At 44.1% G+C, this 16854-nt stretch overlaps 1 protein-coding gene across 4 annotated transcripts in view; it reads left to right on the top strand.

Annotated features, from left to right (window-relative positions):
- Window positions 1-16854, top strand: part of blvra (biliverdin reductase A) — a 58365-nt gene that overhangs the window by 8169 nt on the left and 33342 nt on the right. For all 4 annotated transcript variants that reach the window (XM_048559919.2, XM_048559910.2, XM_048559929.2 and 1 more), the window contains exon 2: window positions 5089-5216. In XM_048559919.2, the coding sequence (XP_048415876.1) occupies window positions 5089-5216 (128 nt within the window). The remainder of the gene's footprint in view (window positions 1-5088; window positions 5217-16854) is intronic.

The following is a 16854-nucleotide window of genomic DNA, read 5'->3' as shown; positions in this document are numbered from 1 at the left end:
GAATCCCAGATATTGCTGACTGTTTGGGAATTGCGAAGGAAATTGAATTTTCTGATGGGAAGTTCTCTTCTGTCTGAAACGCTCTGAGAGAATCTGTTTAAGTTGGAGAATGCAGAAGGTTCCAATACCTGATATATCTGCTGCTGGACCCAACACACCCAACATTCTACCTCCCAGGCCTGCCATACCCTGGCATCCTGACTCCCTAACCAACTGGCACCTTAATCCTACACTTACCTCACCACAGCAGCTGTCAAAGTGGCTGACTGTTCTGCTGGTCATTGTAACTACAGAACACATTACAGTGACTATTGAAAAATGAAATGCTCTGTTGATTCTCTTTATTGCTAGATTCTTGAATTTCTGAGAAGGTTCATTATAGCCCCTATCCTAGGATCCCCAGTACAGAAGCCATCTGAAGTTAAGTGGATAAGTTTTAGACTCATCAGGGATGAAAATGTGATTTCTGACACCAGACTATCTGCCCAAAGGACTTGAATCTTCAGAGGAGTGATAATCAGCATCATAATGTTGCTCTGCTCCTACATTTTTCCACTACCACCGAGCTTCACATTCCTGGCTAAGCATTCCAATAGCTCCTTCAGAAATGCACAGCATTACCTTAATTGAATTTCCTTGCAGAGCCAGATTGTTGATTAACAATACGCTGGTTGTCATATTCTGGTAGGTGTCACCAAGATAGTGTAAAATTTGGGACTTTTGAACAACTTTTCATTGTATTAGTGAACAAGTCTGGGTAAGTGTAAGAGTGAATAGGAGAATATGTAGACAGAGTGGCTGAGGTAAATGGCTAAGGGCAGCTGGATAGTGTGCAGGTTGTATAGAGTTAGATCATAGGGTCTAGTCAGGTTGGGTGGTTGAGGTTAGTCACGTTGAGACTCGGGATGTGTAGGGGGTTGTTGGTGGGAGGACTAGCAGTTGGTTCAGTTATGCAATTACCCAGGAATTAAACCAGGACTTTTTCATCTGACATTTCCAAAGATTCCAATTCAAACTGACAGTCGGGACCATTCCCACATATCTGGGGATCAAGAAAATTGTCCTTCAGAAGTTCAAAATTCCAAGGAAATTCCCACTCAGTCAATGCATTGGGACTTCAAAGGGGTCTCAATGGGCGTCTTGTACCATACCTTTTGTCTCTGTCAATTCAGGGCCATTGTTGTACAGTTGGGAACTCCAAATTTGGGCTTATGGTCTGCATGCTGCCTTGGGATTTCAACTGTCTGACTGTCAAATCTGAGACAACACAACCCTATTAATAACAAAAACTGCATCTGTGAAAAGTATAAAAAGGAACTCCTCTCCCAAACCTATGAGTTCTGAAGAAGAGTCTTGACTTGAATGTTTTTCTCCCACAGTTGCTGCCAGACCTGCAGTTTCTTCAGCATTCTGTGCTTGGTTCAGATTTTCTGCCTCTGCAGTATTTTGCTCTTTATTGAATAAAATTAATTCAATAATGAAAGTACAAGAAATGCTGCAAAAAGCTCAGCAGGTTAGATGGTGGCTGTATAGACAGAGAAACAGAGTTCGTGACCTTCCATCAGAGCTGGGAAAAGTTAGAAATATAACAGGCTTTGAGCAAGGGATGCGTGAAACCAGAACAAAGGAAATTTGTGCGGAAAGGTTAGAGACAGACAAACTGAATAATAAAACAGCACCCTGTTTGTTTAACTTTTTCAGTTATGCAAGTCGCTTGGTGGGGGTGGGGGTGGGGGTGTAGGAGGGGGTAGGAGGCATTGTGAACTAGGGCCAAGGACACGGAGGAGTGGAAAAGGGAATAACTAGGTGTTGTGGGAATGGTGCAAGGCTGAAGATGATGGGTGATGGGCAGAGGTGGGGTGATGTTGAGTTTTGAGTTTACCTCGCAGGTATTGCTTTCAAACAATCTTCTTAGCAGTGTATGGTTAGGAGGGCCAGGTCAGTCTGCTCAATTTGGGCACGTCACACAGGGTGGTAAACACAACACTGAAAGGAACATTCAATAGGGGGTTAACAAAAAGCACAACAGTTCTTCCACAGAGAAACTGTACTGAAATGTCCTGTAACTGAAAAGGTATGCCAGTATATTTCTTTCTGTCTGACTAAGCTATTCTCAACAAACAGTAACAGTGAACACATGAATAAAGTAAAACCAATATAATGTGAATTATGTTTGAGTGAAATGTAAACTTAAAAAAAAATCTCTGCCACCTTTGTGCTCTAATGTGAAAGGAAATGATGTTGAGTGTAAAAATTGGTCACAATGAAGACCCTCTTTATTTGACCGGAAGACTTTTATTGCTACCCATTACCTGCTATCTTGTCAGTTGATGGTAAGTTTCACCATCAAAACACTTCCCATAGACTGTAATTGCTCATATTTCATCCGTCAATACTTTTTCAATTTTAATTGTGTGGGAAATGGGGGTTTAATGTAACACAAAATTGGAAGTGGTACCCCTTTAGTTCCATAATCTGAAACTGTACACTGCTGACTATGTTGCAGAATTCCAAAGAACTGTACAGTCACATTCCTTGCCTGTGTTTTAATTGCCTTGCTACCATATGTAGTAATCCCAGGCAGTTTAAGCAGCTAGGAGCAATCAAGTAAACTAACACAAAATAATACTTTTGAAGGCTTTTTTAAAATTGGTGTTATGTTTTTGAAAGGATAATCCATCTCCTCTTGAAGAAGGTTGTGGTCCCTCACACTTACCCACGTTGATTTCCAAATTATGTACGTTTATCTATTTTGCTAACCCAGAATCTCTTACTGAGATCTTTTAATTGTTGCGAATTCTGCTTTTCCCTGGCAATTGTGCCAAATATCTGTAAACACAGATCTGGCAAAAGAAATTCCCTGCAATATACCATACTTTTGGCATCAAATGCTTTTTCATTCTTTCTTATGTCTCAAAATTATATGACATACTGCGCAGAAAAAAGCCATTCAACCCAATCAGTACATGTTAGCATTTACGTGACATTCAACACTCCTCCTGAGTTCCTTTTAAAATATCGTCGTAAATTCAGAGTTATGAATGTATTGGAGTTCAGAAATGAATTACAAGAATAGTTTCAGGAATGAGAAACTTTAATTTTGAAGATAGATTGAAGAAGTTGGGACTGTTTTCCTTGGGAAGAAGAAAATTAAGAGGAGATTTGATAGTGTAAACTCTATCATGAATGGACTAGATAGAGGGAAGCCCTTCCTGCTTGTAAAAGGAACAAAAGCAAAAGGGTATAAATTTAAAGTGATGTGCAAACAAAGCAATGATGATGAGAGAAAAAAGTTTTTCACGCAGCAAATAATTAGTGTGTGGAATGCAATGCATGGAAAAGTGGTGGTTCAGCTGTAACATTCAAGAGAGCATTGGAATGAAATAATACAGAAGGGAATGAGAGATTGGCACAAGGTAATGATACTCATTTAATAAGCTGGAGCAGGTGTGATCTGCCAAATGGCCTCTTTTTGTGCCAGTTCTGTGACTGAATTTCTTCCAGACTTTTATCGCCAGTCAGTAATAAATGAGAAAAGACTTTAGACCTTAAAAAAAGCTAAATGTTACTCTCAGCAGTTTTGACCTAATTGTGTGCACTTGTTAATTATACAAACATGACCAGATTAGGGAGATCAAGTCAATCATTTCCTGTGCTTGGCTATGTGTATCCAAAGTTAGTGATATCAGACAGTTTCTTTATGGATGCCACCTCTAGGTGACTCAAAGAGCAGGCGGAAAACTGACATCATTCTCGAGTGACAGAAAACTGCTGCCAGGTGTAAAATGAAATAACTCACACAGTCGAATAAAATTAATCTATTTTACTTTTTTCTAGTCGTCTCCCTCCATCTGCCATTTCTTTTGCAACATTTCAACCGTTTCCCAACCTTCCAATGACTCCTAGATAAGGAGGAGGTTGGCTCTTAGTGCAGGCTTCACCCCTTACTCCCAGTGCAGGCCTCACTCTTTACCAGTTCAAGAGCAGATGTTCTCACCTCCCACCCCCCCATCTGTGACCCTGGAACAGGCTTTGCCCCCATTCACCCACTGCAGGTAGCATAACCCGCACCAGATCATTTGAAACATATATAAACTTTAACACTCTATTTCCATTAATTTATATGTAGCCCCTAAGCCTCCATTGTATCAATTTAAATATCCCACATTTTAATAGACATGTTTAGATACGTTGGTATTCCATTTATTTTGAATCGATCAAATGCAAATTAGATCAAAAAGGCACAACGACCTCCAAAATAAATCTTTGCAATACATACCACTTAAGTGTTACTTGCCTATGTTAAAATGTTTTGGAAAATGATCAAACATTGTCTACAACATGGCTTTCATGTGTAACTACGCCCTGAATCCTCCTCAGCCTCAGCTTTGCACAGCATCATTGCCTAACATTTACTGGATAAACATTCCTGGTTTTGTTACATGCTGTGGGAACTGCCTGCAGAATACAGTGTGATGCCCAAGTTGACTCTTACGAAGATGACCCACCATATCTTCTGCTGTTGGACACTTAGAAGCCTCCATCTGAAATCGTATTTTTAAAGGACAGAGCTCTTTCTGGCAGGAGCTGCCGGCCAATTGAAGGTCTGAAGCCACTGCATTTGGCTATGCTGCACAGATGCACACTGCATCTGACACGAGAGGGGTTCAGGGAAATCTGTAACAAGAGCAGGATTTTGGCTGTCAGCAGCCACATATTATTATTTCTGTCGGATTGAAGAATACGAGGTTGGGGGAAATTGCACAACTGCAATAGTGATTTAGGTACAAGTACCAGTTGACATAGTGTTTCTCTTTTCAACTAAGGCATTTTGCATGACTCCTCAATCCAAATTAAGGAAGAAATAAAGGATGGCTAACTCTATTTATATATAACATTTGATACACAATTGTACTTAACCTAATTCTAAGTGCTGGTTAATCTAATTTGCACATATTTCTAGCTGCTAAACAGCTGATGGATTAAATGATCATATCACAGGTTTTACATTGATAACAAAACATTTGATGTAAAGAGAGGCCGCATATAATCTAACTCCACTGATTACATTTTTCTGTTTATTTGCAGTGTACTGAAATGTTGGGCGTGGTTGTTGTTGGGATTGGCGTCGCTGGCAGAGTTCGGATCCGTGATCTTCTGAATCCGCTACCAAACAACGCCGCAGAAAAGCTTAAACTCATGGGTTTTGTCTCCAGGTAGGAAATGTTAACATTGTTTTAGTGCGCAATCACAAAAGGTTGTGACGTGGAACTGCGAACTGTTCTCGCTAAATTGGGACAACATTTGTCAGCCTCAATTCAAAGTAAATGGTGTGATTTAGCAAGAGCTTTTGGGGGTCAAAATTCCTCGAGTATTATCAACTCTCAAGCTACGATTACAATGGTGGATCCTCCCTCAACCCGTCTGTCCCATCCTTCTGTGGAGAACACTGGACCCCTGGCTGGAGAGCCTTTGGAAGCTCACGTGGACGCCACTAAGGAGTGGAACCAATATTAAGCTCTTATTTGTCATCTGCAAAGAAACATGACAGCAGACTTATCCCAGTGTTGACAGTCCTTATGTCCATGGCCTACAAGAGGTGCAGCATAAATTCAAAGGCCAGCGTATCAAGGGACAAGAACAGCTTCGAACTCCACTGCAAGTCAAGACCACTGCAAATCCTAGGCTTTTTAAAATTGGTGTTATGTTTTTTGAAAGGAAAATCCATCACCTCTTGAAGAAGATTGTGGTCCCTTGCACTTACCCACGTTGATTTCCAAATTATGTGCGTTTATCTATTTTGCTAACCCAGAGTCTCTTACGGAGATCTTTTAATTGTTGCAAATTCTGCTTTCCCCTAGCAATTGTGCCAAAATCTGTAAACACAGATCTGGCAAAAAAAAAATTCCCTGCAATATACCAAACCTTCTCCAATCAGAACAACAGCTATCCACCCTAATTCCTTATTTCTTATCCATTCACCAATTTTCTGTCTAGATTGCTGAATTTTGTAACACTTTCAAATTTCGAACAAGTCTCTTGTGAGATACCCATTGAATGATTTCTGAAAATCTATGTGATCCACAGACTCTGATCTCCCCATACCTATCCACTCAGTCACTTCAAAATATTGAATTAAAATTTTCACAACCAACTATCCCTTTAATAGTACCCATTGATTAACCTGTGCAATTTTAAATCCTTTTCCTCCCAACTCCCACACATGCTCAACAAACTCCGTTATGAGGGTAAATCATAATTAAATAATGGAACCTTCGCAAACCCTAGTTGGGTCAGGACAGAGGCCCAAATAAGCATAGTTAAATTGGGGTGCATCTTTGCTGTAGATATTATAGGATCCTCATTTCTTGCACACAATTGCTTCCTCGTGCCTTATGATGATTTTCTACATTGTCCATTATTTACCAAAGCAATAAACCATCAGTCTTCCCAGCTTTATACTGAATTGTGACATTGACAAAGATTTACGACAGTCATTTCAAGTATAACTTTCTTACAAATTTTCTTGGATTTTCGAGGGATGATGCCTTTGTAATGATGGCAGTAAATCTTTGCTTTGTGAGTATCAGACAGAATAAATCAATAGAATGCATTGTCTTTATCTCAGCCCAGTTCAAAAGGCAGTTTAAGCCATTGTTTTCAACTATGTTATTTATTGTAAACATCAAGGCACTTTTTGCAACACCCTTTTGGTGATTGTATTTTTTTGTTTTTGCATGTTGTTTTGGTCTCCTGGTCAAGGGCTGGATATGAAATGCCACTGCCAGGCATGTTTTTGGTGGCATAACATGTAAAATGAGGATGGTGCCCAGGCCACATCTTGCCACCCACTCCTGAGCTCAGTCGGAAAGCACGGAGGTTGGACAGGTGCTGAACTGTAGCTCATCCGCTGTAACTAAACAAATAATAATGGATTATTACTTTTATTCACTCCCAAGATGTATGCATTAATTACAACATCCGTGTTCGTTGACCATTCCTAATTGCCCTTGAGCAGATGATGGGCTGCTGCCTTCTTGAATTGCATCAGCCCTTAGAGTGTAGGGACGTCCACAATACATAGAAACAGATAAAGTATAGAACCCCCAAAATACTTCGGTCCTTTTAAAATTTTGAAAAATCATTGGACAGAGTGAGCAAACAGCAAATGGCATGGCAAATCTAGAATAGAATATTAATTTGAGAGAGGAGATGTATTTTGAAGTTAACAAAATAAACATTTAGCACAGCTAACAGGAAGCCCTTTACTGGACTAGTTAATGGTGAAGGATTGATATAAGTTTGATTACATGGCCTTCTGACGACACAGCACTGAGCCGTAAGATGCTTGATTACATGATAATTTATTCCTATGATGTTTGTTCACTTGACTTTTACAGATGTTCTTTCATATACCTTCTGGTAAAATCCCCTGTATTTTTTGCTATCGGCTGTGCACTTTTGTACGAGTCAAGGTGTGGGTGGGATGGAATGCGCAGTGATTCTGTGCAGCACAAAATTTAAGGCATTGAATTTCATGGGCTGCTGGAAGCAGAGCTCCAGGGAGAAATGCTTTGTTAGATAAACTCTGTCACTCCAGAAGAGTTGGTGACTCTTGGAGTAATGAGCACCTAGAAGGGATTTTTGGATACATCAACTAAAGCGAAAACCATGGGATTATTCAAGAAACAGTTCGGATTTGTTTTGGAGAGTGCTATCAATTGCAGGATGTGCTGAAAGGCTTTCCAATCTTTATATATTTTATTATCATAAAATTCAAAACAAGTTTGTGTGATTTTTGATACTTACCTATGATGTACAAATCACATATGTGGTAAACTTTTGGTCTAAAACAGTACTGAGGCATAATACATCAACTGTCAAGCCAATCAAATTGACCTTCTCTCTTTCTTGTGCAGTGCGTTTTAGGATCCCATGTAACTTTATTTCTTAACCCTTCAAAAAATTTTCAATTTAAAGAAAATTATACCCTTTTCCCATCTGGGTGCTGGCATACAGACCTGATTGCTTCGTCAGGTCATTCTTTGAAACTATAAGGTTACTTTTGACTTCAAGCTTGATTAAGCCCTTCAGGCACAATTAACTGTCCCTCCTGGAATGCTCTTGTATGTGATGGATTGTTATCCAAAACCTGTTAAACAATCTGTTCCCTCAGCTGTCCTCTGCAGAATGTGAACGCTTGCTTGTGTTTTTGAATTGCTGCATACATATATTTTTTTTAATGGCTGGGGAAGCAGATATAGTTTGATGTTGAGTCTAGCAATCCATTCCGTGGCTGCAGCTGAGACAATGGGGTTGATGGGCTAACCTGACTGATTGCAATCACAGATAATGGGAACTGCAGATGCTGGAGATTCCAAGATAATAAAATGTGAGGCTGGATGAACACAGCAGGCCAAGCAGCATCTCAGGAGCACAAAAGCTGACGTTTCGGGCCTAGACCCTTCATCAGAGAGGGGGATGGGGGGAGGGAACTGGAATAAATAGGGAGAGAGGGGGAGGCGGACCGAAGATGGAGGGTAAAGAAGATAGGTGGAGAGGGTGTAGGTGGGGAGGTAGGGAGGGGATAGGTCAGTCCAGGGAAGACGGACAGGTCAAGGAGGTGGGATGAGGTTAGTAGGTAGCTGGGGGTGCGGCTTGGGGTGGGAGGAAGGGATGGATGAGAGGAAGAACCGGTTAGGGAGGCAGAGACAGGTTGGACTGGTTTTGGGATGCAGTGGGTGGGGGGGAAGAGCTGGGCTGGTTGTGTGGTGCAGTGGGGGGAGGGGATGAACTGGGCTGGTTTAGGGATGCAGTAGGGGAAGGGGAGATTTTGAAACTGGTGAAGTCCACATTGATACCATATGGCTGCAGGGTTCCCAGGCGGAATATGAGTTGCTGTTCCTGCAACCTTCGGGTGGCATCATTGTGGCAGTGCAGGAGGCCCATGATGGACATGTCATCAAGAGAATGGGAGGGGGAGTGGAAATGGTTTGCGACTGGGAGGTGCAGTTGTTTGTTGCGAACTGAGCGGAGGTGTTCTGCAAAGCGGTCGCCAAGCCTCCGCTTGGTTTCCCCAATGTAGAGGAAGCCGCACCGGGTACAGTGGATGCAGTATACCACATTGGCAGATGTGCAGGTGAACCTCTGCTTAATGTGGAATGTCATCTTGGGGCCTAGGATGGGGGTGAGGGAGGAGGTGTGGGGACAAGTGTAGCATTTCCTGCGGTTGCAGGGGAAGGTGCCGGGTGTGGTGGGGTTGGAGGGCAGTGTGGAGCGAACAAGGGAGTCACGGAGAGAGTGGTCTCTCCGGAAAGCAGACAGGGGAGGGGATGGAAAAATGTCTTGGGTGGTGGGGTCGGATTGTAAATGGCGGAAGTGTCGGAGGATAATGCGTTGTATCCGGAGGTTGGTAGGGTGGTGTGTGAGAACGAGGGGGATCCTCTTGGGGCGGTTGTGGTGGGGGCGGGGTGTGAGGGATGTGTCGCGGGAAATGCGGGAGACGCGGTCAAGGGCGTTCTCGATCACCGTGGGGGGAAAGTTGCGGTCCTTAAAGAACTTGGACATCTGGGATGTGCGGGAGTGGAATGTCTTATCGTGGGAGCAGATGCGGCGGAGGCGGAGGAATTGGGAATAGGGGATGGAATTTTTGCAGGAGGGTGGGTGGGAGGAGGTGTATTCTAGGTAGCTGTGGGAGTCGGTGGGCTTGAAATGGACATCAGTTACAAGCTGGTTGCCTGAGATGGAGACTGAGAGGTCCAGGAAGGTGAGGGATGTGCTGGAGATGGCCCAGGTGAACTGAAGGTTGGGGTGGAAGGTGTTGGTGAAGTGGATGAAGTGAACACCTTCCACCCCAACCTTCAACCCCTTCCACCCCAACCTTCAGTTCACCTGGGCCATCTCCAGCACATCCCTCACCTTCCTGGACCTCTCAGTCTCCATCTCAGGCAACCAGCTTGTAACTGATGTCCATTTCAAGCCCACCGACTCCCACAGCTACCTAGAATACACCTCTTCCCACCCACCCTCCTGCAAAAATTCCATCCCCTATTCCCAATTCCTCCGCCTCCGCCGCATCTGCTCCCACGATAAGACATTCCACTCCCGCACATCCCAGATGTCCAAGTTCTTTAAGGACCGCAACTTTCCCCCCACGGTGATCGAGAACGCCCTTGACCGCGTCTCCCGCATTTCCCGCGACACATCCCTCACACCCCGCCCCCACCACAACCGCCCCAAGAGGATCCCCCTCGTTCTCACACACCACCCTACCAACCTCCGGATACAACGCATTATCCTCCGACACTTCCGCCATTTACAATCCGACCCCACCACCCAAGACATTTTTCCATCCCCTCCCCTGTCTGCTTTCCGGAGAGATCACTCTCTCCGTGACTCCCTTGTTCGTTCCACACTGCCCTCCAACCCCACCACACCCGGCACCTTCCCCTGCAACCACAGGAAATGCTACACTTGTCCCCACACCTCCTCCCTCACCCCCATCCTAGGCCCCAAGATGACATTCCACATTAAGCAGAGGTTCACCTGCACATCTGCCAATGTGGTATACTGCATCCACTGTACCCGGTGCGGCTTCCTCTACATTGGGGAAACCAAGCGGAGGCTTGGCGACCGCTTTGCAGAACACCTCCGCTCAGTTCGCAACAAACAACTGCACCTCCCAGTCGCAAACCATTTCCACTCCCCCTCCCATTCTCTTGATGACATGTCCATCATGGGCCTCCTGCACTGCCACAATGATGCCACCCGAAGGTTGCAGGAACAGCAACTCATATTCCGCCTGGGAACCCTGCAGCCATATGGTATCAATGTGGACTTCACCAGTTTCAAAATCTCCCCTTCCCCTACTGCATCCCTAAACCAGCCCAGTTCATCCCCTCCCCCCACTGCACCACACAACCTACCTCCCCACCTATACTCTCCTCTCCACCTATCTTCTTTTCTCTCCATCTTCGGTCCGCCTCCCCCTCTCTCCCTATTTATTCCAGTTCCCTCTCCCCATCCCCCTCTCTGATGAAGGGTCTAGGCCCGAAACGTCAGCTTTTGTGCTCCTGAGATGCTGCTTGGCCTGCTGTGTTCATCCAGCCTCACATTTTATTATCTTGATTGCAATCACAGTTTGAGTTGTTTGTGTTCTCTACTTGTGTGGTCATGCCTTCCCCGCCCCCACATCAACTGACCAAGGATTGTCAGTGTTCCATGGGAAGTTGAAACCTGGGACCTCAATGCCTATGATACATGAGGGTAGCAGCCTATTCCACCCTCTCCCACCAAAAATTGCCAAATCACCTGGCACAATTCACTCACAGGAGTGACCAATGGAAGAAAAAATCACTAAGAAGAATCACTAAAAAAAAACTCACTAACAAACCTATCAGCATCAAATGTGGAAGAGAAGCAGCCCGTGACTGGGGTAGCATTAATCAAGGTGATGAGGTGATGGTGGATGTGTTCGGCGGCTGAGAGTGGGACATCTGAAATAGAATGGGGTGAGGACCAAGAGCAGGGGCCTAAGGCCAGAGACACGAGATATCCAAGAGTGGGAGAGCTGACACCCTGGAACCAGTTAAAGGACCTGGAGATTTTAAACACCCATCAATTTGCTGGGTACAGTTTGGGATACAAAGGAGTTGGGGTAAAGGGGGAGGCTAGTGAGAGACAGCAATGGAAGGGTGAGAAAGACCACAAGGGGTTGTGGAAGCCACAAGGGGGATAAGAAAAAGAGGAAGGTCACCAGGGTGTTATGGGGAAGAAGGAAGCTACAAAAGAGTGGGGAGAGACAGAGGCTGCATGTAGATGTGAGAAAGACAGAGGCTGGAAAGGCAAAAACAATTTCAGATCTGTCAACAAAGTGAACATAACTAACTAGGAACTAGGAAGACTTGAAGTCATTGAGGCAATAAATTACTTGGAAATGAATCTGAAATCTCTATCATAATATTGCACATGTGCAGCAGCTACTATAAAAAATGCAACGGGTGTCATGTATTAAATTTAAACCCTGGTAAAATTGGAATCTGAAATGCATTTTAAAAAGTAAATGTAGTGACTGCCTCGTTATTTGCTGTGACCTCACTGATCTAAAAGATATTTTTAGGGTGTTGGCTTTTTGTGCATTAGAAGTGCATATCAGTTATTTTGGAAATATCTCTTGCTAACTTACACCTACTATTTTGTACCAATTTAAATACTGTGGGGAATAGAAAATTAATGCTTTCTTTGTGTGTTGTGGCATTAATATTAATGGAGGGTTCATGATTATTATTGATCTTAATGAGTACTTATAAATCTGCTTCTGTATGAATCCAAATGACCCACATTTCCACACAAACACACAAAGTAATGCTACTGCGAGACTGCACCTTCTAATAAAGGAGTTTTTGAGAATAATAACATAGTGCCTGAAAACCAAAAAGTGTCTCCGAAAACCAAAATATAGCCCACAAGGAATCCTTTCATACAATAATTTATTTTATGTCCTGAATTTTTAACGGATCAGTTATGAGGTTGGAGGACCAAACTTGGAGTTAATGCTGCAACTGGACTCTTGCAACTGGGTTCCCAATCCAAGATTAAAAACACACCTGAAAATGTATTCTGCGGGGACAACAAAACTGTGAAATAAGACTGACAACAAGATATTCCCACTCAGTGCAAAGATCTGTTCTAAGCAAAATGTGGCTATTAATTAAGGAACCTTTGACAAGAATATAAACGTAGGTTACTTGAAGGGTGACTATTTTCTGGATCAATCCAGCTATCGAACATACTTTTCCAGCTACCATTGCAAGCAGGGATAACCAGACCTTTGGCCTCGCCATCTCTGTCAGGAAATGCTGCAAGACAATAACTCTTGAAGTTACAGTAGTAGCTGTAGGAAACTGAGAAGGTAAGGAAGAATGTGAGGTAACTAGGATGGTTTTCCTTTAATGAATGAACTGGACATCCTATTACCGCAGTTAACATGGTGGTTAGCTAATGTAGTTTATCCAACTATTCAAATTTCCCCTTGATCTGAGTGATAGGTTGATGTCTTGAGGAAAAGGACAGGTTGGTGAACTCACCTCCTCCCACCCAACTTCCTGCAAAAATGCCACCCCCTATTCCCAATTCCTTCACCTCCACCTCATCTGTGCCCAGGATGAGGCATTCAACTCCTGCACATCACAGATACCCTCGTTTTTCAAGGACCGCAACTTCCCCCTTCCGCAGTGGTCGAGAACGCCCTCCATCGTGTCTCCTGCATTTCCCGCAACTCATCCCTCGCACCGCCACCCCCATAATAACAACCGAAAAGAATCCCCCTTGTCCTCACGTACCACCCCACCAACCTCCAGACCCAATGCATCATCCTCCAACACTTCCAGCTATCTGCAATCCGACCCCACCAGCGAAGACATTTTTCCCTCCGCACCCTTATCTACCTTCCAGGGACATCACATTCTCCATGACTCCCTTGTCCGCTCCACACTCCCCTCCAGCCCCACCACACCCGGCACTTTTCCCTGCACCCACAAGAAGTGCTACACCTGCCCCCACACCTCCTCCCTCACTGCCATCCCAGGCCCAAGAAGACTGTCCACATCAAGCAGATGTTCACCTGCACATCTGCTAATATGGTAGACAGCATCCGCTGTACCCGTTGTGGTCTCCTCTACTTCGGGGAAACTAAGCAAAGACTTGGGGACCGCTTTGCAGAACACCTACACTTGGTTCTCAATAAACAACTGCACCTCCCAGTCGCAAGCCATTTCAACTCCCCCTCCTATTCCTCAGACAACGTGTCTATCCTGGGCCTCCTGCAGTGCCACAACGATGCCACCCAAAGGTTGCAGGAAAAGCAACTCATATTCCACTTGGGAACCCTGCAGCCCAATTGCATCAATGAGGATTTCACAAGCTTCAAAATCTCCCCTCCTCTCTCTGCATCCGAAAACCAGCCCAGCTCGCCCTCACCTCCCTATCCTGTTCTTCCTCTCACCTATCCCCTCCTCCCACCTCAAGTTGCACCCCCATTTCCTGCCTTCTAACCACATCCTGACCCCTTGACCCGTCTGTCCTCCCTGGACTGACTTATCTCCTCCCTAACTGCTCACCTACATTCACAATTACTAGCTCCATCCCCGCCTCTTTAACTTGCTTGTCTCTTCTCCATCTATCTCCTCCTCTATCCATCCTCGATCCGCCTCCCCGTCTCTCCCTATTTACTTCAGAACTCCCTTCCCAGCCCCCATTTCTGATGAAGAGTCTAGGCCTGAAACGTCAGCTTTCCTGCTCCTCTGATGCTACTTGGCCTGCTTTGTTCATCCAGCTCTACACATTGTTATCTAGGTTGGTGAACTGTTTAGATTCACATACTGATTTTATTGATCTGTGTAGTCTCTTCAGATGTTATGGAAGGATCAGATGGTAACACATTAACCTTCCCCCAACTCAAGAGGAGTACATTGAGTCATAGGTTCATAGAGTATTACAGCACAGAAACAGGCCCTTCAGTATGCATTAGCCAACCATGGTGCCCACTCAGCTAGTTTCAATTGCCTGCAATTGGTCTATATCCCTCTCATCCCTTCCCATCAATGGATCTACCCAAATGTCTTTTTTTTAAATGTTGCTCTTATACCTGCCCCAACCACTTTTCTGGCAGCCCATTCCATATGCAGACTACTCTCTGTGTGGAGAATTTGCCCCTCAGGTTCTTAAATCCTTCCCCGCTCGCCTTAAACCTACGCCCTCTAGTTTTCAATTCCCGCCGCTGGAGAATAGACTATATGCAGTCATCTAATCTATGCCGTTCTTGATTTTATACACTTCAATGAGGTCACTCTTCATTTTCCTACATTCCAAGGAATAAATTCCTATCCTGGTCAACCACACCCTATAATTCAGGCCGACCAATCCTGGCAACATCCTCATAAATCTTCTTTGCAACTATCCAGTTTAACTATGTCTTCCCTATAAGAGGGTGACCAAAACTGCACACAGTACTCCAAGTGCGGCCTCACTGACTTATACAACTGTAACATAACATCTCAACTCCTATACTCAATGCTGAGTGCCTTCTTTACTGCCCTGTTTACCTATGACACCACTTTCAACAAACTATGTATTTGTACTCCTAGGTCCCTCCGTAACACAACACTGCTCAGGAGCTTACCGTTTACTGCACAAGCCCTGCCTTTGTTTGGCTTTCCAGAATGCAACACCTCATGCTTATCTGTGTTGAATTGCACTTCCCCATCTGATAAAGATCCTTCTGTAATTTTTGATAACCTCCCTTGTTAGCAATAGTACCTCCTAATTTTGTATCATCAGCAAACTTACTAACCATGCCTTGTACGTTCACATCCAGATCATTTATGTAAATAACAAATAACAAAGGTCCCAGCACGACCCTTGTGGTAGACCACTCGTCACAGGCCTCAGGTCCAAGAAACAACCTTCAACCATCACCCTCTGCTTCATACCATTGAGCCAATTTTTAATCCTGTTAGATAGCACTCCCTGGATCCCATGTGAGCTGACCTTCATGACTATCCTGTTGTACAGGACCTTGTCAAAGGCATTGCCAAAGCCCATGCAGACAACATCTACTGCCTCTTCTTCATCTATCCTCATGATTACCTCTTTGAAAAACTCTTTAAAAGATTGAACACATCTTAGAAAATAGATTGCAGTATTGCTTATCCACTCCAAAGAGCTGCAGAATTTCTTCATTTACAATGTGCTGCTTCTAGGGGTGACAATAACATCTAATCTATAGAAGGACAAATAAGAAGGATATGAAGCCATGGAAAAGCTGGTGCTTGGGTACAAAATCCTGAGGAAATGCAGTTGCTCGTGATAATTGCGATATTTAAAATTTCTATCAGTCTATTAATAGTGACATGCAACAATGTGCAGACACCAGAGAAATCAGACAAAAAAAAACAAAATTTTGGTAACGCACAAGACATGACAGTTCAGACAACACACATGGAGTGGACAGAGGGAATATGACTTTGAGACATGTGGTGAACAATTTTTTGACGATGAGGAGTGAAGTACTAGGAAAATAGGAGCAACCAGTGTCAGGATTACTCTCCTGCCACAGCGAGGTGTGTAACTGATTTTAAGTAATGAAGTGCCTTAATAGAGCAATTTTGTAAAGTCATCAAAAATCAGACTTCCTCTGCTCTCTCCCCACCCATCAACTTTATGAATCATTAGAATCTCTCCAGTGTGGAAACAGGCCATTCCCCCTATCAAGTCTGCACTGACCCTCTGAAGAGCATCTCACCCAGACCCATAACCCCACATTTACCATGGCTTAACATGAGCCTGCACATCCTTGAGCACTATGGACAAATTACCATTGCCAGTCCAACTAACCTGTACATCTTTGGACTGTGGGAGGAAACCCTGTAGACCCTGGGAGAACATGCAATCTCCACACAGACGGTCACCCAAGGATGGAATCAGACCCGAGTCCTTGGTTCTGTGAGGCAGCAGGGGTCTAACCACTGAGCCACTACATTTCCAGGGGTCACTGAAGCCAAATGCTCAATTTACAAAAGTGATGGCTGCATGGAGGGAATGCATTATCACACCCCTGACGTTTGAGGAGGGGTTTCCCAGCTTTACTGCCGACCTCCTTGCTTAACTATCCCGAATAATAAAAACAAAGTTGCTCTCCCAAGTTGTCTTCATTTTGAAGTGCCCCCACATTCTTGTTGCTGTCTCAGCGATACTTGCCTTATTCACAGGTACCAGTGCTGTCAGTATTTTGTATCTTCAGGTTAACAACTACTGGTGGCTGTAGCACTTCACTGCCACCAAACCCCCCTCACTATG

This window comes from Stegostoma tigrinum, chromosome 2 (genome assembly GCF_030684315.1).
Source record: "Stegostoma tigrinum isolate sSteTig4 chromosome 2, sSteTig4.hap1, whole genome shotgun sequence".
Classification (NCBI taxonomy): Eukaryota; Metazoa; Chordata; class Chondrichthyes; order Orectolobiformes; family Stegostomatidae; genus Stegostoma; species Stegostoma tigrinum.
The sequence above is the reverse complement of the archived record's forward strand: the minus strand, read 5'-3'. Positions and strand labels throughout refer to the sequence as shown.